Below are 26,167 nucleotides of genomic sequence, written 5' to 3' on the forward strand. Positions count from 1 at the left end.
ACTATTTGTATCACTCTGCTTGTGTTACTGCCATTCTTAACTGAAGTGTAAGAGCAGTGCAGATGTGTAAAAGACCATGTGTCTTTTACATTTTCCCTATGATATTAAAGGTATTTGCCTGCAAGTGGCGACAAAAGACCATTTTTATGTGTTATGAGTTAGTTAAGTTTGATTTGCATTGAGTCAGTGCAGTTCAATCAGCGAGTGGTTTCTTTGAAGTCATCGGTCTCTCAGCATTGTCTCTCACTCCATGATTTCTTGGATTACTACTACTACATCACAGCTGGGAAATACAGTTAAACTAACAGCTTTAGCATTAAGGCTTATCACAGCTGAGAGATACAACAGACGGAGGCAATCACAGTCGTGCTAATTTAGGGCCATACAGCATAATATATATCTCCACGTTTAGATCTCACGAGAACTTACATAGTGAATTAGACAGCATAATGTGTGTATTATTAAATTATTATTATTATATTAATAAATTATATTATCAGGGAAATACAGCCATCACACTGCATCACCAGACATAGTTCCCTTTGCTTTTACAGTCCTCCTTAAAATGCATCTTATATTTGTGAATTACAGTGCTGACTTGCAAAAACATGGCAAAGTAGACCATAGACTAGAGAGAGTGAACAGTGCATGAAATGCCTTAAGCGGTAGACTCACAGATACTTACAGTATATCAGGAATCCCACTTGTCAATCTGAAGATAACATAAGAGGTCTCCTAATATTGTTACTTCCAGTGATTCTCTCCATGAGAAATTAAAAAGGAAGCCATGATTAATTACCCTTCCGTTGAATCATATTCTCTATAGTGTCACAGGTGTTGGAGGGACAGTTCACCCAAAAATGAAAATTGTATCATCATTTATTCACTCTTATGGTGTTTCAATGCAGTATGACTTGTTTCCGTGAAACACAAAAGGAGATGTTAGGCAGAATGGCAGCCTGAGTCAATATTCACTTTCATTGTATGGAAAATAAAAAAAGATGCAATGAAAGTGAATAGTCACTAAGACTAATATCCGGCCTAGCATCTCCTTTTGTGTTCCATGGAAGAAAGAAAGTCATATGGGTTTGGAACAACATAAGGTGAGTAAATGATGATAGAACTTTAGTTTTTGGGTGAACAATCCCTTTAAAGTGCATGAGCAGGAGAGATGATTGAACTAGGTACACCACAAAGGAACTGCAGTCAGCTCACTTTGACAGCTTTGCAGCCGAGGACCTGCTCACAATTTCTCATATGTCACATGATTAGTCACATGACATTTACAGCCCAAGTTCTTGGCTCAGGTAGCATGCAGGTGTGCCAGCGGAGCAACTTTATACATTTAACTGAATATGATTGCTAATGGACATTTCTCCAGGTATCATAGACCTCCTTGTGGTTTTCTGACATTGGATTGGGTGACATATTTTCGGAGTGCGGGGAGAGAGGGGAGAGGGCATGTGGTTGAAGGGATGTATTAAGGGCTCAGAGCTCAGACTAGCTAAGAACGTTAAATGATTTTTCATCTGTGGATGTGGAAACGTAATCAACATTAATTGAGCACTTCCTTTGAAATATCATAGCAGTAAAAAGGCATAGTGCGGCCATAAGTAATGGAGTAAATTAGAATACCATCTGTCAGAACAATGGGTCAATTCATCATCACAGGTAATGATGAGATGCAGCACTATGCCAGCTAGACTGCTTCCTTTCAGGACCAAATCCAAGTCTGCTTATGAAAAAGTTACTGACAAAATGGAGCTGAAGCAAAATGCTACCAGTTAGAAGTTATGCCTCAGCATCACACTTCCCATTTGGTTTCCACCTTTCAGGTTTGGAGTTAAAACGCTTTAGTGTTTGCTTGTTACCAGGTGCAAACAGTGGGAGGGACTGTCACACAGCAGTAACTACTGATATTTAAACTAAGAGTTATAGTTCCAGCACCATGTTTAGTGAAACTGAGCAAAAAAAAAACATTGTCACACTTCTGTGGTTATTAAAGAAGAATATTGAGAGTAATTGGTGTGCATGCTTGCGTAGGGTGACCATACGTCCTCTTTTTCCCGGACATGTCCTCTTTTTCGGACCTTAAAAAAGCATCCAGCCAGGATTTCTAAATTTGCAAAAATGTCTGGGATTTGGCTTTGGTTGCATCATGATGTGCATCTGGTCTAATACTTCTTTGTGTGTGTGTGCGCATATTTGCAACCCCTCTTTGTAAGTCCTGCCTTCTCGCACACCAATTGGTCAATTATAAGAGGCTTGCAGCAACTACTGGCCAAATTCTCTTCGCGAACGTTGTTGAACTGTTGTGTTCGGCATCAAACAGTTGCTTGACAGTAGCAGCAAATGATAGCTGAGTGGAAACAATGCCCAAACAAAAGTGCACATTTACAGAAAATTAATACAAAAAATTCCCATGCTTTCATCCAGGTCGAGATCCGTGGGAAGCAGAATGTTTGACATGTAAAGCTGGCACTTATGTGTCAGTTGCTAATAAAGGTGCAAGTGATTTAGAAGCACACATTAGCTCTGCGAAGCATAAAGGGTCAGCAAAAGGTAAAAGTTCATCAGGTAAATTAACGGACTACTTTTTGCGACCAGGTAAAATTGTTATCACATTGCTTCATTTTCCATGGCCATTCAAAATAATAGTAATAGTAAATGAAGGTACACTTGGCATCAAATATTTTATTTAGTACATGGACATTCAAAAGAATGTTGGAAATGTTTATTTATTTATATATATATTTACATTATGCTAATAGAGTGTCTTTTTCACTGTATTAAAATTTGCATTCATAGTAACACTGTTTTGAACCCTATTATTGAAACTATTAAAATGAGTTAAGAGTCTGTTTTGGAATGTTTGTAATTTCAAACTTCAGCTGTCAAAACTTACACACAAGCCCTTTAATATGCTTTAAGATGCTCTCTTCTTTCTTTCTTTCATACTGTTAAATCTGTAAACATTTCTAACTTCATTTAAAACTATTTTAAACTTTCAGACAAGCTTTTGTCAGACCAACATTATAGTTTGTCTCAACAAACTTTGCAAACTTCTTTTTTAATCAGCACTTTTGAACCACACAATAAAATATCAATATTTTCTTTTTCCCAACCACCTAAGCCAAGTTATTTTTTGTAAAGTAGGGCAAACATGCAGTTGTAACAATGAACAGTATAATAAATGTTTTTGTTCAACAGCCCTTTTATACAAAGAATAATGCTTAACCATATAAAGCCTAACATATGAAATAAAAGTCAAAAAATTATATATTTTAATATATTGTTTAAACCTATTTTCTATTAAATAATAAGCACTTGTTGCTTGAATTCAATAAATACTCATTTTGAAATATCAGTAAAAATATAAATGTTATTGTTAATTTTACTTTATCAAAATCAGCAAAGATTTCACATAAAAAAGAAGAGTGCATCAAAATATGAAGGTAGCTATTTTGGAAATTATTTTACAAGGTCTTCTACTTACAGAAGAGCATGGAAACTTTCACCAGGTGGCATTATAAGATTAAAGTGTGGCTCAAAAAATGTAATTAGAAATAGGTCCTATAAGAGGGCTGGAGGCCCTCATAGTCACAGGGCCCTGTTGGGGGGGCCTTATATAACTGTGGGGCCCATGTATTTAAGCATATACAAACATATGGTGATGGGCCGCAAGACATGTGATGGGCAAGAGAGAGAGAGAGAACTTCTGCCTAAATATCAATATGTAAGTGTGTGATTTTTATATGATCAGCATACAAATAATATGTCTGCATTTAAGCACGAAGTGTGTAAGCTTATGCCAGGTATGTCTCATGTGAGCTTTCATAACACAGTGGACTATTAATACTCGGCATGTGTCTGCAGCCTTTTATAACACCCACCCAAGCAAAGCCCTTGAATAAGAACTAGACTGTCTGCGGAGCAATGTGGTCTGTACAACTGACCTGGTGTCAGTTCTAATCAAAGTAATCTATTTTGTTTCATCTCTACAAGTTTCATTGGCTGGCCACACTTAGCCCATCTGTCCCAGTCATTATGACTTCATTATAAAAATAAAGAGTGCATCCATTCAGACATGGACAGTGTAATTGTTGAGCATGCTATTCATTGCTGACTGAGAGACAACTACACTCAAAAAGTGTATTTACAAAAAGGGCATTTGTATATTTATTCGGAAGGGGCGTTTTTGAATAGTCAATTCTCACTGGGTGAAGTAGATATTTATTATAAATATTTTAAGCTGTTAGGAGTATATCACACATACTGATTATGTATGTTTTTTTTTTTTTTCTGATAATTTGAAAGAAATGTGCAGCATGCGGAAGATTCTAAATGGCTTTATTCAAGTCAAAACTATTTAAAATGGCTGACTCAATCTGACTACATTAGGTTACACCAACTACAGTAATTTTTAAGGGTCAGGTCAGGTAGAAATAGCCCCTTAATATAACAGCTGCACATATGGCTTTTTAGTGTAGGATAGTTTTTGACTGGCAACTGCTTATCAAAAGTGAAGAAGCACAGACTATTGTTATTAGGTATCTGCAGTGTTGTTCCCAAAAGCTGCTCATGCTGCTACTCAAACAGTGAGATTTCTTAACAAAAATTTTAATTAAGCTCAAAACTGTTTTTTGCAACAAATTAAGTAAAATATCCGACAATGACAGCTGAAATAAATAAGCTATGTTAGATTATTGCGAGTTTATCTAAGAGCCACAAAAAATACCCTAGACAAAAACAGTACATTGACTGAAAACCCAATATCCAATAGGCAATCATTTGCAGATTTAATGCAAATAGCACTAAAAAAGCTCCCGTAGACTCCCAGAGAAGCACGACGGCAGGATCCAAAATGATGTTTTTAGAGTCTTTCATCCAATCAACATCGATTTTGCACCATTTATTTAAAGGGGACAGGTATTTGTCATATACTCATATTGAAAAACAGGTACAATATGACTCAATGGGCTGTGCGTTCACTGACTTCTATGGACATATTCATGTAGAAAAACATTGCACAAAAATGCACAAAAGAGTAATATGTACTTTAAAATGATTATTTGTACATATATTAAACTCGTCATTTTGCCACATTTCTTATGAATTTTTAGGGGAAGCTGTGCTTCCTATTTAGTCTTAATGCAATCGCCAGATGATGGATTGATTTCCTTATTATCTGTGTGTGAAATCTATTTGACACTATTAAAGGGATGGTTCACCCATAAATTCTGTCATCATTTACTCACTCTCATGTCATTCCAAACATGACCTTCTTTCCTCCGTGAAACACAAAAGATTTTAGCCTCAATTACCATTAACTTTTATTGTATGGAAAAAAGATGCGAAGAAGAAAGTGAATGGTGAGTGAGGCTAACATTTGTCTTGACATTTCCTTTTGTGTTACATGTAAGAAAAAGGTTATTCAGTTTTAGAACAAAATAAGGGTGAGTGATGATGACAGAATTTACATTTTTGGGTTAAATATCCCAAAGATAAGATAATAAGATAAGCAGATGAGCTACACTAAACCGTTATTTATTTTTTGTTTTTCATTTTTTTTTTCATATAGGGCAAACAGATGACTGCATAATGATGAGTCCAATATTTAAGCTGGTGTTGTGGAATGACACACCACTTTCGGTGTTTAAGAGGGTTTGGCTGCTATCTGGATTACAGCACAAACAACTCACTGTGCTTAAATGATCTCCTCCTGAGTCCATCCAACCTCATAGTTCTGAGGCTGCATATGCCAGGTTTGTCCTTGCTGCAAGGTTGTGAGAACTGTGACATTGTTACAACTTATTGGTGGAGTGTGAATTATAGTAAAATATACCACAAAACAGAAAAATGCATGTGATACCCCCTGGTAGAAACACCAGCAAACGGGTCCAATATCACAGCTCAGCTGTGGTGTGAAAGACACAGGAATGGAATAGGGGAGCTTTGGGAAAATATTAAATGAGTTTTAGTGAGTCAAAGAGAGAGAGAGATGGTGTGGTGCTTAAGGGAACATCTCTGGTGTCTAAAAGCTGTCTCCTTCACTAACTAATAGAAAAGAATGAGCACTTTTCACTCAGAGAGTTAATGGGAAGAGGAATATAACAGGCTAAAACGTTATGCATGTTGCACAAAACAGAATGTGGCTGAGGTACAGGTACTGTTGAGAAACAGTTGATTGAAATGTACCCATCGAAGGGATGAAATAAAGTCAGAAAATGAAAGAGACAGTGGGGGAGAGGGAGAAAGAGAGAAATGTGTTTTGAGAGAGAAAAGCGTTTGAGGCAGGGGGTGGTAAATGACAGTTACACCACTTTTGTCTGGTTTTCACTATCTTGTCCTTCTCAAGCATCTCTCTCTTTTTTGTACAAAGATACACTATAAAAAATTTGTTGTGATGATAACCTAAAAATATGCTTTATGTGGTCACCTACAAACTAACAGGTTTTATAAAATTTTAAAATGTTATTTAATTTGAATTAATTTACCTGACAATTTGGGTTACATTAATGAAAGGAGAAGGTAACAAAGTTCACCACTTTTTTCAGTGTATTCTATTTTAAACACTGGAAAAAAATGTAACCTAAAAATAGGGTGGCCAGACGTCCCGTTTTTCCCGGGACAGTCCCGTATATAAGCACGATTTTTAGTGTCCCGACTTATTCTGAAAAATTCATATTTCCCCTCTCCTAAAATTTCTCTATCACCTATGTGGCTTTCTCAGTCATGTAAGTATTCTAATCAAAGGTAGCCAAGGATATGGCTTGTAAAACCAATAAAATCACACCATGTTATTTGAAGTACATGATTGGATTAAACTATCCAATCACAATCCCCTATCAATAGACGTCCAGTTAGTGAACTGATTGAAGAGTCAGTTTGAAAGAGCACACAGGTGAAATTGTGGCTGGAAAAATGTCAAGGAAGCATGCATGTACATTTAATGAGGATTTTCAAAAAGTGTTTAAATTTCTAAAAAAGGAGTCACAGACAGAGCCTAATAAAGTAAGGTGTGAGATTTGTGGAGCTCACTTTTCCATCGCCCATGGAGTCCGCACCAACATCGTGCAGCATGTTCATACAAAAAAAGCATGTGGATGCTGCTAAAATTAAGTGTGCCACACCAAGTGTTTGTGATTTTTTTGTGAAGCAAAGTTCAGAATCTGAGAAGGTGCATGCAAGTGAAGGATTTTTATCATTCTGTTGTGCACGGCCATAGCTTTGCACATTCATGGCCTGAGAAATGTCTTGCAGGCCAGGCTGGAGGAATCATTTATACCCTCTGACATTAAAAAGCAGTTGGATGCCCTGGTTGAAGCTGGTGACATGTGAGCGGATGATTTCTTTTGTGCAGTCAGAAACTTTTATTCAGCATCAGTGGATTACCTCCCAAACTGGAGCCGCTCATTGGAGAACACAGAAAAACTTACTGAGAGACATCCCAAAGTGGAAAGACATTCAGAGCACTTCTACTCCAGAATCCCAGCTCTCAGTTTGATTGATGAAACCACGCTGTTTGATGAGTGGGCTTGCGCAATAAAACATTGTCACTTGTCGTATCACTGAGTGGAACATGAACAAGATGGCTGTGTCTGAGAGATGGACAGACATTTTTCGTGAGCTGGAGAGCAAGACCATCAACTTTGGAGTCTTAGCCAAGGTCATGGTGTTTGTTTTATGCCTGCCTGGTACATCTGAATCTATGGAGCGTGTGTTCTCATGAATGAACGCAGCATGGACACCAGATAAATCTCGACTCAGTGTAACACTCATGAAGGCAATGCTTTTCGTACATCTTAATTTTGGACTGGACTGCTCTGCATTTTACGATAAACTCTTGAAAGACAAGCGCACACTGAGAAAAATTACTGACAGCGAAAAGTACAAGGTGACAGCAGTTACAGATGCGAATGCACCCTCTACTTCTGTCACGGTTCTGGTGGATCTGTGATGTTTTCTCCTGTGTCTGCATGTGATTGTTTTCCCACATGTTTTTACTCTGCCACGTGGACACCGTGATTGGTGTTCCCCTGGGAATGCTCATTCGTGTCATTCACGAGTTGATTATTAGCACATGTTCTCTGTCAGCTTAGCCTACTTATACCCTTGTGTTTCTCTCTCTCGTCGGCAGATTGTTCCTTCGTGTTTGTGTGCAGTCTTGCCGCTCTCATCTAGTACCAGTCCAGTCTAGTTTTTCTAGCTGGTTTCTTTTTAGTTTGGGTTTTGTTTTGTTTTTTCTGCCCAGTTAGTTCCTGAATCCTCCTGTTTTGGCTATCCCTTAGTTTCCCTCTGTTGGATTACTTAACTGGATTTATTCTCCATGCAGCTACCTTCTGCCACGTCAGCCGGGTGTCTCATGCTTCATTCATCACTGTAAGGCTGGCACCGGAATGTCTACAACCAAAAGGCGCCATTTCTGGTAAAAGTCAAAGAATTCTGCAAGAATCAACGTCATAGAACTCTCTCACAAAAGCTGAAATCTACACCTGAATATCACCACATGTGATAAATTGCAAATCGCCTTTTGCTGAAATCTTCACCTGAATATCACCACAGTGTGATAAATTGCAAATCAACTTGCTGCCCCCCTCTCTCTCCCCCTTCTCCCCTTCAACAGCTCTGGACCAACACAAAGACATAAGATTTATATGTAAAAATATAACAAATACCATGAAAACAAAGAATGCAACTGTATGTGTTTGATATCATTTAAGAGGTCTCCGTGCAACTGGTATAGTGGTCTCTTACCCATGTTGATAAAACTAATGGTAACAAAGTTAGGTCTTTGCCAAATACTGCATAATTCTGGAGGTCTATCCCCTCCTTGACCTACAATTGAAATGATCTCCTATATGTTATCAAGGTTAAACCCCAGGAAGTCAAGAACCCATTCACCCCCAAATTCTCATTGTTCAAAGGATAATACCATTTGGTAAACAATGTTTATTCTGTCTAGATATTTAAGGAAAGTTGGCAGGAAGCTCTGGGGATCTGTAAGCAGATCTCCCATGCTGTACCGCTGCATGTAGTTTTGTCAGGTATGTTTCTTTGACTTGTCTTTTATTTTTAGGAATGCTTGTTTATTCTGATTATGTGAAATTGGCTTTGATTTGAATTTCTGCAACAATGTTTTATATCCTACCTGACAAATAAATTGTTATTATTTGATTTATTCTGAATTCCTCTGAAATCATTACTGGAGCTTTAATATAGGAGAAAGCCATTTAAAGACTCTCAGTCACTGCTCACCACCCATCTTAGCAAGTTGTATGTACGTGACTAAGCAGCAATATCGTCTGTTTATGAGACAAGCCAAACCAGACGATATTAGTTAACCCTACAGCCACTGACTAAGAACGGAACTGGCTATCCATTTTCGGGAGGTTTACGTAATTTAATAACGGCTGGTGTAAGTCTCCAAAGATCGAAAGGACAATGAATAGAAGAGGATTTAGAGTAATCAATAGCCTAAAAAGATCAAATTAATAGAATGATCAGAAATTAATTAGAGCTTAAATATAAATTAGAGGTCAATTTAAAATTGGAGTCAGATTAATTTAAAATTGGAGTCAGATAAAGTGAATAATGGAATCAAATGTGTGAATTAACAATAATTGCTTTACTTCAGCGCTCAGAAAAGACAGAACAACACAGAGACCTTCAAGGGCAATTTATTGAAGTTCCACTCTGGAACGGATAGAAAATTATCCTCTTTTTACAATCACTCCTCTCATCGCTGCATTCATTGCTGCTCTCATTGCTGCATTCATCGTTCCTCTCATCACTGCATTCATCGCTGCCCTCATCGCTGTACCAGTCTCCATATTTTGTTGTTCTCCACTGTTTGCTTAGTCCGCTGCGCCTGTGCTTCTCCATTATCATCTGTACATCATTATCTCTTCAACACACTGTTTAGTGTTCCTCTGCATCCTTGGGTCCTTCCTATGAACATTGACAGAACATTCTGGCCAAACATGGACCCAGCGGAGGACACTTCTCTCCGAACTGCCATCACTCAGCAGGGGGCGCTCATCGGTCACCAACAGGAGCAAATGAACACAACTGGCCTCGCCATTGAGCAATTGGCGGAGTGGATAGCTGGTCTGTCATCCAAGATTACATGCCACACCTTACTCCGGTGAGCCTAAGACATGTAGATCCTTTTTGTCCCAATGCTCTCTGATTTTTGCCCTTCAGCCTTCATCATTCCCATGAGAGAAGCCTAAAGTGGCTTATGTGATCACATTGCTCTCCAGTCGGGCTCAGGAATGGGGAATGGCGGTGTGGGACAATGAATATTCACGCTGCCTTGTCTTGTCTCTGCTCTTTCCCCTGTCTCATCTTGTTCTGTGTCACAGGAGGAGCCTGCAGATCTCACCTCTGTGCCTGGGGTCTACCACGATTTGAGGTCAGTGTTCAGTAAGTTCAGGGCTGCTTCTCTGCCTCCGCACCACCCGTACGACTGTGCGATTGACCTGTTGCCAGGCACTTCTCCACCTCGGGGACACCTTTATTCGCTCTTTGCACCGGAGAGGGAGGCCATGGTAGTTACATCAGTGATTCTCTGGCAGCAGGTATTTTTTGTCCCTCCTCTTCCCTGGCCAGGTCAGGGTTCATCTTTGTTGGTAAGAAGGATGGCTCCTTAAGACCCTGCATAGACTATCGGGGCTGAACGACATCACAGTGAAGAATCATTATTCTTTGCCACTGATGTCGTCGGCCTTCAAACTGGACTTATGCAACGCTTACCACCTGGTACGGATAAGGGAGGGGGATGAATGGAAGATGGCTTTTAATACTCCCACTGGGCATTTTGAATATTTGGTCATGTATTTTGGCCTATCGAATGCCCCAGCCATCTTCCAAGCGCTCATCAATGATGTGCAATCGGAACATGGTCAACCATTTTGTGTTCATCTATCTCGACAATATTTAGATTTTTTTCCCATTCCTTGAACGACCATGTCCAGCACGTCAGGTGGGTGCTTCAGTGGCTGCTGGAGAATTGTTTGTTCGTCAAGGTGGAGAAGTGCGAGTTTCACGCCTGGTCAGTTCCGTTCCTAGGGTTCATCCTCTTGCACGACGGGATCCAAATGGATCCCGATAAAGTCAAGGCAGTTGTGGATTGGCCAATCCCAGATTCTCACAAGGCTGTCCAGCAGTTTCTGGGGTTTGACAATTTTTATTGGCGGTTCATTCAGAATTTCAGTCAGATTTCCGCTCCTCTGACAAATCTAACCTCCACTAAAACTATGTTCTGTTGGTCCTCACAGACTCACGCCACATTTTCTAAATTAAAGAGCTGCTTCGTTTCAGCTCCCATCCTAATCAACCCACACCCGTCCTGTCAGTTTGTTGTGGAGGTTGATGTGTCGGAGGTAGGGGTGGGAGCTATCTTGTCCCAGAAGTCTTCACTGGACAGAGACTGCATCCATGTTATTTTTTCCTATCGTTTATCCCCAGTGGAACTGAATTATGACATTGGCAATCGACAGTTACTGGCTGTTAGGCTGGCTTTGGGTGAGTGGCGTCACTGGTTGGAGGGATTGGGGGGTTCCTTTTTTGCTCTGGACTGAGCACAAGAACCTTGAATACATCCACAATATGTCAATTACATTTTTTCTGGAGGGGGCTGTCCCATTTTCCACAAGCAGGAATCTGGTCACCCTAATGTGCTTCATGTGGTAACATCTAAATTAACTGGTTATATTGAAGTGTTTAAAATATTATTTAACATCACTTAAACAACTTGAATGCATTAGGTTACACCAACAAAATAAATGTTAAGGTTTGTATCAGGTATAAATAGTTCCTTAATTTAACAATTGCAATTGGGCCTGGGTAGCTCAGCGAGTATTGACGCTGATTACCACCCCTGGAGTCGCAAGTTTGAATCCAGGGTGTGCTGAGTGACTCCAGCCAGGTCTCCTAAGCAACCAAATTGGCCCTGTTGCTAGGGAGGGTAGAGTCACATGGGGTAACCTCCTCGTGGTCACGATTAAGTGGTTCTCGCACTCAATGGGTGCATGGTAAGTTGTGTGTGGATCGCGGAGAATAGCATGAGCCTCCACGTGCTGCGAGTCTCCACGGTGTCATGCAGAGAGCCACGTAATAAGATACACGGATTGACTGTCTCAGAAGCGGAGGCAACTGAGACCTGTCCCCCGCCACCCAGATTGAGGTGAGTATCCGCACCACCACGCAGAACTAGTAAGTAGTGGGAATTGGGCATGTCAAATTGGGGAGAAAATGGGATAAAAAAAATAAAATAAAAAAAACACAATTGCAGGTTACTGCTTTTTATGCAACATGATCACATGGGGAGGCGGCATGTTATTTCACTGAGTTCCAGTACCCTAAGATTGGCCACATTATGCCAACTCACAACAAGCGCCATCTCCTATCAGACATTCTTCCATCAGCTCCAGCATATTCACCTTCCCTTCTGGCTCAAACGGAAGTGCCTTGCGTCAGCTGTGTGAGTGACCCAGGTTTGGATCCTTTGTTGAAACCAGGAAGTAATCACGTTTGCATAATCATTGACGAGTGTGATTCAGATGTTGCATTTTTCCCTCTGACATTACATTTTTACTCCACTGATGGTTAGGTTTAGGTTTGGGGTTTGATTTGGGGGGGTACAGTTTATTAAAATATGCATTCCTCTTCACTGTATTACAGCCTGTACAGCCTTTGGCACCCCTCTGTGGACATTACACACTGAAAATGGGGCTCACACATGCCCATACGACCAACAACACTTACCGCTTTGGCCACTGGGGGCAATGTTTATAATTTCAATGAGCACAGACTGATTTCAGCTAAAGAAAAGTCAACCTACTTTTTCCAATTTCACTATGAGATCAGGCTGTTTTAAAGTGCAGACTGCTGTTTTTTGAGTTTTTGTGTTTATACCAAATGGAGAAGCCTGAGATTTGATGTCCAAAGACATCCTATTAGCAGGAGTATTTTAACATGAGTAAAAAAAAATTTAAAAAAACTTAATCGAATATTTGCAGCATTGTCTCCACATCTAATGGTTTTGCGGGACTGAACCCTACAGACTGTCAGCCTTGTGTAGTTTTTCGCAGTACTTCAGATTAGACTTCAGCACTTCAGATTAATGTTGATCTGCGTACAAGCCAATGTTTTGAGAGTATATCCCCACACTAAGGAGTAATACTCATTAGAGTCTGTTCTTATTAAGTCATTGTATTTCCCCTTGGGCAACATTTTCAATTATGTTTGCTTTAATAGTCTTACACTGTTTCCTTTTCCCTCTCGTAGGGCCATGACTTTCCTGTGTTTAATATTTTCATTTATTTTGTTATATAAGTAAACACTATGGGGAAAAGCTGCTATGATTTTTGATTACTCCAAATAAGTTCTAAAGCTAATATTTCCAACAATATCGGAAGCCACTGGTGGAAATTTGATCTTTAAGCGGCTGCAAAGGTACCTAAAATCATAAATCTACCTGGCTGTTGAGAATGGTAAACATGAATATTTTCCAATATCTGCCCATGGCACCATGGGCATATAACATTGCCTGTTCAGTAGTTATAAGTGAGATATTTACATCTTTCTGAAGTTCAGGAGACTGTAATCAGGCCAATCGATGTAGCAGACAACCCTTCCAGGCAACTGGTCTGTGTTGGAGTAGTAGTACTGGGGGAAGGCCAGCAGAAAAGCCAGCACCCAGATCACCCCAATGACCACCTTTGTCTGAGTCGCAGACATCCTCTGCTGCAGGGGATGGATGATGGCCATATATCTGTGGGAGAACAGGACAATTCTGTTGAAAGTTTCACTTCTAAAGTACATTGTTTTTTTACTATTGATATTGATACTATTGATACAAAATATTTAATTGCATTTTATCCAGCTTATGGGATTTTTTGAGTCACAGATACTACGAAATATGACTTACTTTGCATCTACATAAAAACACAAGTTAGACCAACAATATTCCCCCAAATGTTGTCCCAACTAGCCTAACAGAGTTGTCCGAACAAACAATTTCATATTAAATTGCTAATTTTTGAGATCCCAGCAAGCATTGCAACATGAATAAATTATGTGGTTAGTGTTATAGGCTTATTTTTTGCTGTTTGCTGACTTTATTTATGCTGTTTTTGTTATTTTTTGTTGCCACTGTTAGTAAATTGTTGTGTGCTGATGTAAGGAGCCCATCTTTTAACATACCATACTGTGTGTCCATTGTACATGCTGCCTTGTAAGACATTCCTCTCTTCGGAGGCAAATATTGCAGTTAACTTCGTGTAAAAGTAATTGAAATAGTGACAAAATTAAAGTTCTCGTATTGTGAATTAATAGATGGCTGAACAAGAAATGATTAGTTCTCTCAACAATAATTTTTTGCATTTGGTGAACGAACAAATGCACTTTGACTAAACAGAGCAATGTTACTGAGGACAATTGTTGAGAAAACTCAAAAACTTACTGTATCATGTTGCCTTGATTTTGTAAGTTTGCTCAACAATTCTTTTATCAACAGTGCAATTTTACATTAAGCATATTTACAGTTGACTACTGTTGAATGCAATTCATCAAGTATTACTTATTGTTGAATGATTATGAAAAAGAAATTCAAAATAATTAATGCACATACATAAGTACACATACAAACACTTGTGTCTGTGGTTGATTTCTTTAAAAAATGTGTTTTATATTTCATTTATGGCAGAAACTTTCATCCAAAGCAACTTAAGTGCATTCAAGGTATACATTTGATCAGTATCTGTGTTGTTCCCCAGGAACCAAACTCATGGCATTTGCATTAATAACACCATGCTATATCAGTGTCATGTTTGTGTTTTGTTCTTGTTTTCATGTCTTTTTTTTTTAAGTTTAGCTCCCGCCATGTCATGTGATTCTCTGTTTCCATGTCAAGTCATGTGATCATCCTGTTTCCCTCCATGTTCATGTGTCTTGTTTTCATTGGTTTATTGTCTTGTTAACTCGTTATCAGTTCTAGTTTGTCATTGGTTTAAGTTTATTAGTCTTGTTGTCTTGTTTATAGTTCTGTCTGTTCATTGGTTGTCTTGTTACCCTTGTCCATGTATTTATACCCTCATGTTTGCCATGGTCCTTTGTTGGATTGTTCATGTCATGTCAAGTCAAGTTTAGCCAAGTCAAGTCAAGTTAAAGTCTGTTGGATTTCCTACAGCCTAACTAAGTATATCGACCTTGTCCTACTGATAAGTGGTTCACCATTCACTGTGGGGGAGGCAGATAACGAACCAGCGTCCCACGTCATGGCCGCCGAGCCAGCGTCCCATGTCATGGCCGCTGAGCCAGCGTCCCACGTCATGGCCGACGAGCCAGGGTCCCACGTCATGGTCGCAGAGCCAGGGTCCCACATCATGGTCGCAGAGCTTGCGCCACCTCATGCCCCGGATCCTGAGTCTGCTCCATGCCATGTCACAGCCATGCCTCAGCCTGCTCCATGCCATGTCACAGCTATGCCAGAGTCAGCACCATGCCATGTCACAGCCACATCAAAGACGGCTCCATGCCATGTCACAGCCACGTCAGAGTTGGCTCCATGCCATGTCACAGCCACGTCAGAGTCGGCTCCATGCCATGTCACAGCCACGTCAGAGTCGGCTCCATGTCATGTCACAGCCACGTCAGAGTCGGCTCCATGCCATGTCACAGCCATGTCAGAGTCAGCTCCATGCCATGTCACAGCCATGTCTCGGCCTGCTCCATGCCATGTCACAGCCACGTCAGAGTCGGCTCCATGCCATGTCACAGCCACGTCAGAGTCGGCTCCATGCCATGTCACAGCAACACCTCAGCCTGCTCCATGCCATGTCACAGCCCCACCTCTGCTCCACGGTCCAGGCCCACCTCCACTCTACGAGCCAGCGCTCACGCCTGCCACGGCCAACGTGTCAGCATCCACACCTACCATGGCCAATTCAGGATCCTGCCGTACCATGTTACCACGTCATGCCATGTAGCCACATCAAGTCACCATGGCTGTTATCAGTTATCAGTTCTAGTTTGTCATTGGTTTAAGTTTATTAGTCTTGTTATCTTGTTTATAGTTCTGTCTGTTCATTGGTTGTCTTGTTACCCTTGTCCATGTATTTATACCCTCATGTTTGCCATGGTCTTTTGTCAGGTATTGTGTTAATGTAACATTGTTGGGTTAGTCAAGTCAAGCCCATGTTTATGTTTATGTTTTGTTCATGTTTGGATTTACGGATTTGGGATTTCACATTTTTAATAAACTGCACTTGGGTTCTTCACATCATCTCGTCTTCGTCTTCCTGTCATTGCCAGCCAGCATTACAATCAGTGGAGCTACACAAACAGATTTTCTGTAATCAAGATAGTGATAATTTGTTAGAGCATAGCTAAATGTTACTTTAGCTCTTTTCATTCCTAACAGATAACAAGTCTAATTAAATAGAAAAGAAAGTATGCTTCTTTTTAAGGATCGTTTTATCGCTTCCTGCAAAAAAAAAAAAAAAACTTTATCTCAACAATTGCATTTTTTCAAAGAAAAGAGAAAAGAGAGTTTATTTTGCATCCTTTGAAAACCTTGGTGGTAGAAATTAAGATACTGTAAACTGTCTGCATGTAGATTTAGCTCTCAGCATACATTTCAGTCCATTTACAACCACTCTTATTTTCCCCACTGTGAATGTCATTCATACTTTTCAGCTCAGGCTGTGCTTGAAAGCAGGAGATATTTTCCTGCTGCACACTCGACAATTTAAATTGTCAACACATTAGTGACTTCATCAAGCACGCACGCATGCACACACACACACACACACACACCACCCACACACACACACACACACACACACACACACACACACACACACACACACACACACACCCTTAAAGGCATAGTTCACCAAAAAAATAAAAATTCTCTCATCATTTACTCACCCTCTTGCCATCCCAGATATTTATGACTTTCATTCTTCTGCAGAACACAAATTATGATTTTTAGAACAATATTGCAGCACTGTTGGTCCATACAATGCAAGTGTATGGGTGCCAACATTTTTAACTCTATAATGCACATAAAGGCAGCATAAAAGTAATCTCCAGTGGTTAAATTGATATCTTCTGAAGTGATATGATAGGTATGGGTGAGAAACAGATCAATATTTAAGTCAATTTTTACCATAAATTCTCCTTCCTGCTCAGTAGGGGGTGATATGCACGAAGAATGCAAATCACCAAAAACAAAAGAAGAAGGACTTAAATATTGAACTGTTTCTCACCCACACCAATCATATTGCTTCAGAAGATTTACCCACTGGAATCATATGGATTACTTTTATGCTGAATATATGTGCATTTTGGAGCTTCAAAATGTTGGCATCTATTCACTTGCATTGAGGACCTACAGAGCTGAAATATTATTCTAAAAATCTTTGTTTGTGTTCAGCAGAAGAAAGAAAGTCAAACACACCTGGCATGGCATGAGGGTAAGTAAATGACAAGAATTTTCATTTTTTGGTGAACTATCTCTTTTAGCTCACAAAATCTCAGTGTAATCCAGGTTAAATCATTTGCTCCAATGTGGAACTGTATCTTCATAAAATGGAATGAGAAAGCTTTCAAATATATTGAGTGCCTTTATAGAGGATTTGTGTGGTTATTAGTCTTGGGTTTGTTCTGCAGTAATAGGCTATACCAAATAAAAACAGCCAAGAGTATAATTTTGGCTATTCAATGACAAAATATGAACTTAAAAAAATAGAGCAGACACATCTGTTCCAGTAATCTGTGGACAATAAATAGACAATGAATACTTATGGCTGGAAATATTTTATTCATTCATGTGTAGCTGGAAGAAACCATGTGTAACAGATCCTGCTCGACCTGCTCCAAATGGGATTTGAACCAGTGTCTCCAGCAAAGGAGGCAGGCACGCTAACAAGGAGGCTAAAGGCTACTGCCTCTAGCATCAGTCGCTAGTGTGCCTCTTGAGGCCAGGGGAGTGAGCTATCTACTCTACCTACCAGCTGGCTACCGTTACACATGCACCACTGAATTGTCCATTTTGGCATTGTGAAATGGGATTGAAGGGATGTTAGTGTTTTATCTGAAGAATGTGAATTTACTTTGTTTTCCTTAGACCCCATTTAATGGTATTAACATCCATGTTGGGTGATCACAAGTGGACACTGCTAAATACAGGTGTTAACAGGGTCCAAAACGTTTTGCAATCCAATCACTGAAACCACATTCTGTTTTATTCAGAAATGCATGTGACTACAACACATTTGGAGTGTAAACCCTAATGCATCTTGATACTATTGATACAAGTTGGCAGCGAAGGACTGCCTACTCACTTGTCAATCAACCATTGCACTGAAACAAGGATTTTAAACTTTGCCAGTTATGCAAAAATAATCAATCGTGTGATGGACAAAATATACGGAGACGGATTCAATAAACTTTTGCATGGGTCATTTCAGCACTAAAAGCTGCGTCTTATTCACTAACCACCCTCAGTCTAGTTTATGTAGGTGTAAACCACGCTCATATTGCGCTGCGTAAATTAAGTCATTGTTATTCCTTTCCGCACAAACACTCTTCCTTTCTATGTAGACTAAATTAGGCTTTTTGTAAACTGTGCTTCATTCACAAAAATTGGACTGTCCAGAAGGTAACACCCTGGCAGCCTAAGTCTCGCAAGAGTCTCATTCGCTGTTACAAAGGTTAGGGTTAGATTTAGTGGTAGGGTTAAGGTAAGGAATAGGTTTAGGGGTATTGGGTTTCTGTAGGACTCCAAATAAACACAATAAACAGTGTGCGAACGTTGCATGCGACTCATGCAAGACTTTAGGTAACCGGGCAGTTACCTTCCAGACACAACCCAGAAATTACCGGACACAATTTACATTTCGCTACTGCCGCCAGAGGTAAGCAGGTTGTAAAATTTATTGTATTTAAAAGAGATGGTTGTGTAGATTTTCTATCAACCGTGGCAGGACTAATTAATTAAATGATGGAGAAGATTGTCCATAACCTGGTATATATCCAGATGTGTGATGTAGTCAGGTGCACATTTGGCATTTTAAAGAGATGATTTAGGTGTCTGGATCATTGTAGTGGAGTGATGCTGTACAGTCCCAGCAGAGTGTGTCAGATTACAGTGGACTGTTGCATTCTTCACTATATAGCACTTAAAACCGACACGCAAGATCTGAATTGCACTGTGCAAATTGCTTTCAGCATAGATTTTGTGGGCACGTTTGCACCATTGCCTGATTTGCATAATTACTAGTGAATCGGGTGCTAAACCAGCGTAGCCAATGCCTGCAAATACCTCCCGCTTTTCTTCATTTTTAATGAATTTCCCCCACACACTTCACAGAAGATCTTCTGTGTAGACACAGATAATTCACTTTGTTTATAATACAATTTGACAATACAGGTACTAACTTAACAAAAATAACTAAACTCCACTCGAAATGTTGATTATGATGAGATTAAAATTGAAGTATATTTGGGAGAAACAGTGTGGCAACATTTTAGTTTTTTCTTTCTATGCTTTATCAACATGCAGCAAAACACTTATTTAGTTCATGATGTATACAGTCACGATTTCAGAGAGTCTCCCCTCGACGAAGTCCAATCACAAGTGGTCACAGGAGATGCACTTAAGACGGATGTTAATACCAGGTGTAAACAGTAATCTACTGTATCTCATTAGACCACTTGTGATTGGATCACCCAAGAAGGATGTTGATACCAGGTGTAAACAAGGCCTTAGAAACTTATGATGTGTCTGTTGTGTGTGTGTGTACAGGTTTGGGTGGTTTACGAGGAAATGTTTTTAGGTTATAAACTGGTAATTTCAAAGGTATTATGCTATAAAGGTGGTTTATGAGAACATATCTAGTGTCCCCATAATTCAAATCGCTTAAAAACATACTAAACAATGTTTTTTTGAAAATGCAAAAATGCAGAAAGTTTTCTGTGAGGTTTAGGTTTAGGTGTAGGGTTAGGGGATAGAATCTATAGTTCGTAAAAATCATTATGCCTATGGAGAGTCCTCGTAACGATAGCTGCACCAACATGTGTGTGTGTGTGTGTGTGTGTGTGTGTGTGTGTGTGTGTGTGTGTGTGTGTGTGTGTGTGTGTGTTTGTTTGTTTTTTTTTGCATACAGAGGCCTGTTAACCGTAGAGCACTTTGAAAATATTCAAACCTCATTTAACCAAATTCCAACATTAAAATGTGTAATCTTGTCTGATCATAAAATCTTACACTGACTGTTAATTTGTCTCTCCTAGAATGCTCTTCTCTTTATATTCACATCTGTCCTTCAGATTCACAACTGGAATAATTATCAATTCACTGTGGGGTTTTTTATGCAGAAAATGCTGTATCTGTTTTAATAATTCACTAAGTGCAAATAGAAATAGATGCTATTTACACTAAGTGCAAACAGAGATAGATGTTATTTACCTTAAGTGGAAATAGCAACAGATGATATTTATACTCAGTGTAAAAAGCAACAAAAAGAATCTTCTTTGCACTGTAGTGCAAATAGTGGCAGATACTATTACACCCCTGTTTAAGTACTAACATAAAGTATAGTGTCATCACTGCGGTGTTTTTCTTGTGTTTATTTAGAGTCCCTCAGACACCCTACACCAACCCCTAACCCTAAACCTAAACTTACCTTACAAAATGAACCATGGTTTTACTACAATAACCATAGGATCACCATGGTAATTTGTAGTAAAATCATAGTAACCACAAAATTAAACATGGTTACTATATTAACAACATATTATTGTAGTAACACCATGGTTAATTGCATTAAAACTATGGTTTCTGCCAAAAACATTACTACAATATTACTACAGTATAACCATGGCTAATTTTATCCAGATTAAACCCTTCTCTCAACTCCCGACCTTCACTGTGAACAAATCACTGCAAGGAATCATTTTGATTTATTATCATAAGTAGTATTATAGGAAATATTAAGAGTGGAGACATGAGGGGGGCCTGGGTAGCTCAGCAAGTAAGGATGCTGACTTCCACACCTGGAGTTGCAAGTTCGAATCCAGGGCGTGCTGAGTGACTCCAGTCAGGCTTCTTAAGCAACCAATTGGCCCAGTTGCTAGGGTGGGTAGAGTCACGTTGGGTTAACCTCTCATGGTCACTATAATGTGGTTCTCGCACTCGGTGGGGTGAGTTGTGCGTGGATGCCGCGAAGACTAGTGTGAAGCCTCCACACATGTTTGTAACGTGCTCAACAAGCCATGTGATAAAATGCACGGATTGACGTCTCAGATGCAGAGGCAACCCGGATTGAGGCGAGTCACTATGCCACCACAAGGACTTAGAGCGCATTGGGAATTGGGCATTCCAAATTGGGGAGAAAAGGGGAGAGATTCCCCCCTCCCCCCCTCCCCCCCCCCACAGTAAAAAGAGTGGAGACATGGGAAAAAAAGTATGACAAAAAGCAGGCTTTGAACCCAGATTGCCAGCATGACAATGTATCTTCACACTGTCTTAACACTGAGCTACTACACTGACATATGGGGGTGCAATTTGTTGTAAACTCGTGTGTTTCAACCAGACTATTAGAGTGCCAATAGTTACTCCATTCTCTTAATCCACTAAACATTAACGTGTCCAATGTCTCTGCCCCATCGCTAAAAAATCAAAAATGCCCACCTTCATTTGACCAGAAGTTGACCTAAGAAATTTGTCGTGGCTGTCTGCCGTGGTTCGGAAAGCAGTGTCGTTCTTCCCTAAAGTTCACACGGAGCTTACTGAGATCTGGCGCGCACCCTACTCTGCGTGTGCCCAGATTGGAGGGGCTGCTGTCCTCAGGCATGTTTTAGGGTCTTTGTACTGTGACACAAATAGCGCTGTCAGTCCCCAGCGGGAAGAATCCCCCTGGAAGTATTGCATTTATAGGAATCTAGAGCTCATGCCTTTTTCTATTATGTTTCGACTCACCCTTCCCCGCAATTCTCGCCGGGAATGAGTCAGTTTTTATTGCAACGCTTCCTTGCATTGCTTGAATAGCGCACGTACCTCGTAGTGGCTGCTCGATGCACGCTGAAGGCTGAAAAAGCTCTTTCTTCCTCTCCAACCAAACTCACTCGCACTCACTCACTCAAGGGTGATTGGTGTCTATTGTTAGCTCACTCGAGCCTTTACACTATTACCGCTGTGCACGAATGCGTGACACATTCTGAGTGAGAAGCTGTGTCTGATAAGTGGCAGCTATCTGTGCCCATTATCCACGTGTTTCGAAAAATCAATCCACACTCCACACAAAATGCTCCCGTCTTATAAACGGCAGCTAACCTCAACACACGCGTGAAACTCAGCACATTACGCGGTCGCATGGTGCGTGTTAATGAGCATTTATCAGTGTGCTAAAAAAAGGTAGTGTGCGGTTATATATTCCGGTTCGCTATGCGGCCGCCTCACTTTAACAGTGTTCTATCCTCCACATTGCAGTTCAGACCGTAAATCCGCGCATCTTATCACGTGGCTTGTTGAGCACGTTATTGCAGAGACGTAGCGCGGGTGGAGGTCCACGCTATACTCCGCGGCATCCATGAACAACTCACCACGTGCCCCACCGAGAGTGAGAGCCACATATTATAGCAACCACGAGGAGGTTACCCCATGTGACTCTACCCTCCCTAGCAACCGGGCCAATTTTGTTGCTTAGGAGACCTGGCTGGAGTCATGCCCTGGATTCGAACCCGCGATAAAAAATATGATTGTGATGTAAAATGGCTACTAATAGCATTTTAGCTTAGCATAAAGCTGACAATTTACACAAGGTTTATTTCTATTTCTTCTGCTCCAGACTTACTTCAAACTTACTTCTCTGTCTGCTCGTATGAATGTAACACATCATAAGAAAGTGTTTCACTGCTGTTCAAATGCACTTTGGATCACATAATTTATATGTATACATTTTTCCATCTGAAAGGACTAAATATTAAATTAAACAAATGACAATAAAATGCAAAGTAATCTCTTCTGTAATCAAAATACTTTTTGAATGTAACTGTATTCTAATTACAAATTATTTAAATTGTAACTGTAGTGGAATACAGTTACTTATATTTTGTATTTTAAATACGTAATCCCGTTACATGTATTCCGTTACTCCCCAACCCTGTCGGGGTCAATACTCGCTGAGCTACCCAGGCCCCAAGGCTCAGGCCTTTCTTGAGAATTTGCCTTGCTTCTCCATTTCACACACTGTGCACAACCACTTCCCAATGGTGCTGTAACACTGTTCAGTGGAAAGGAGAACAGGGAAGCGAGGTTTCCAGGTTCAGGTAAGCGTTTAATTTGGCCACCTTGATGCTTACAGTTTCACAAACTCAACAGTCTCACAGGCATGGAGTTATTTAAACACATCAGCTTCACAGGCAAATAGTTACTTAAACACTTTAACTTCACAACACAATAAACACAACAGCTTCTGTAGCACCGTGGCCTTCCTTGTGCCAGTCTCTCTCCCTCAGTTGTGGTGGCGTGGCTGTTTATATGCCACTCTCCCCCTGCTCACTGGAATTAGGACAGATGTTAAACATAATCTAGCTCAGGTGCAAGCGCCCTTACCGCTTTCTTTCTCTCCGGACAGACGCTTGAACACACCCCCGCTGCCACAGGTGCGCTATCACAATTAGTGTTAAAAATAAAGTGTCCGCTATCCCGTTACACGAACACATGGAGGACACTAATGGGCATGTCAGATTGGGTGCTAAAAACGATCGAACACGGGTATTCGATCCAATTCGCATGCAGACAGCCTTGCTTCAACAGTGTTTTTTCCTCGACAGTTCCGTCATGGGACATGCCTGTATTACATGCAGAAAATCACGAATTCGAAGGTATTGTAAGGGGGGCGCGGAAGACTGACCCATTCTCAAATCACTTTCACACATTCAGCAAAAATAGTGGCAATACACACAAGAACCAATGTGCGCAATTTCTACACCTCTGTTTTCTCTCCTGCTTTGCACAAACTGCACAAAGCATGTAATAGTGTCAGGTGCGCTCTCAGCTGCGCTTATGTAAACAAAGAGTTAAAGTCTCGTGCGCCAGTTTCAAATGGGGGAAATGATGAATTAACACTGATATTTCGGTCAGTCCCTCACACAACACTATCGAATGGCTTTAGAAGAATTTATATATATGGCACAAGAGTTAAGGACGACATGTATGGTGCTTTTGGAACTTGGACAGCCTATCACCATCCTCTCATCCCTCAGTCTTGTCGCTGACACGTAGTATCTGTTACTTTTCTCATCGCTGCCAGGATGGGCCAATCACAGTCGTTTATTCTTACTGGAAGTTTACTGGAGTGGTGGATTAACGTTCATAGGTATGAATCCTTGCGATTTTTATTATTATATTTAAAAAACAAAATAACTATCCAGTGTAAATGTCTCCATTGAGAAAAAAATGTTCTGCTATTTAAATGCAGATGAATGGAGGATTCGGTTTGCAGTGATGTGTTCATGCCCAGGGGTTACTCCTGCAGCAGTATCACTTTTTATTTATTTATTTTTCCTTCTGTTTTTGTATGGTTTGAAAGTGTATGGGCATAATTAAAATGTTTTATGTATTTATGTAACACAGAAAGTATACACAAAATAACAAATGTACATTCAGATTCTTTTTCAGTGGTGTAACTTTCCATTCAGTTTTCATAGTATTTTGAAATAAAAATGTTTTACGTGATATGAATATGAAAGAAAATGCTGTAAATCTTGTACATTTTGATCACTTTTGATTTTTTTTTTCAAAAGGGGGGGGGGGGAAAGATTTAAAGGGGGCGTGACCAAATCAATTTGAGAACTACTGCTCTATAGGCAGACATGATCTGATCGGGAGCGAGGCGCTTGAACCCCCCTCGCCCTGCTACGGTTCCAACATGGAACTTAAATTTGGTGCTGAGAGCGCTTATGAGCCCCCCGTTCGAACCACTGGAATCCGTTGAGATGCGTGTGCTCTCTTTAAAGACTGCACTGCTGATGGCTCTGGCCAGTAAAACGAGTTGGTGACATACAGGCGCTGTCGGTTGACAGTTCATGTCTGGAATTCAGTCTGGGGCTTTCAAAAGCCACCATCAAACCCAAAAAAGGCTATGTGCCTAAGGTGCTTTCCACACCCTTCAGGGCTCAGATGGCGCACCTACAAGCTTTCTCTTCTCCACCGTCTAATTCAGATGAGGAGCAGTTAGCGAATTTATTATGCCCCGTGCGGGCATTGTACATAAATGTGGAGCGCACTCGCCAGTTTAGACATTATATTACAGTTTAGTGCAATAAAGTATACAAGTATACAGTATAGTGCAATATGATCTGTGCATAATATATATATATATATATATATATATATATATATATAAATCAAACATGTAAATTCATATTTAGAGATGCTACTTATAAACTACCTTTACAAACCCATACCCATTTAAACAATTTTATTTGCACATTCCTGTATAAAAACTCTAAAATACTGTACATACAGTATACTATTCATCTCTATATATTTATCTATACAATACAGAAATACAGCAGCTAGACACAGAATTACAGGATATATCATCAGAGGCCAAAGTTCTTGTGTGTGTGTGTGCGCGCGTGCGTGCGTGTGTGTGTGTACATCTGGGCAATAACAAAGTGATTTTTGATTGTATCAGATGGTAATACCATGGTACTTTGATATTCAATTACCATATTTATGTACCATTCTGTATTTGCATGATGCTTCAAAGAGTACAATGTTACTACCATGGTAAATTGATATATGATTACCAAATTCATATACTATTGTATTTACATGGTGCTTCAAGGTAATTAAAAAATACCATGGTACCTCGCTATATGATTACCATATTCATATAGCCTACCATTGTATTAACATAGTGAATCCAGGTAATGGTACATGTCCAAAAAACATGGTAATGCCATGATACTTTTTTATGTGTTTTCATGTAGGCTAATATGTGTTTTGATACTCTTTTGGTTGGAAAATTTATTTACCTGCAGAAGTCAAGCTGCAAGCGTGTTGAACTTTATAAAGACCTTCATCACTGGCAAACAATAGGACACATTTGCAGGTTTCGTTTCCATTGATTGTAGATCCACTGCA

General features: G+C 40.0%; 1 protein-coding gene across 1 annotated transcript in view; it reads right to left on the bottom strand.

Annotated features, from left to right (window-relative positions):
* Nucleotides 1–26,167, bottom strand: part of LOC127432406 (substance-P receptor-like) — a 54,905-nt gene that overhangs the window by 13,013 nt on the left and 15,725 nt on the right. Inside the window, exon 3 of the mRNA XM_051683454.1 lies at nucleotides 13,586–13,780. Coding sequence (XP_051539414.1) covers nucleotides 13,586–13,780 — 195 coding nt within the window. The remainder of the gene's footprint in view (nucleotides 1–13,585; nucleotides 13,781–26,167) is intronic.

Source organism: Myxocyprinus asiaticus, chromosome 4, assembly GCF_019703515.2.
Source record: "Myxocyprinus asiaticus isolate MX2 ecotype Aquarium Trade chromosome 4, UBuf_Myxa_2, whole genome shotgun sequence".
In the NCBI taxonomy this organism is placed as follows: domain Eukaryota; kingdom Metazoa; phylum Chordata; class Actinopteri; order Cypriniformes; family Catostomidae; genus Myxocyprinus; species Myxocyprinus asiaticus.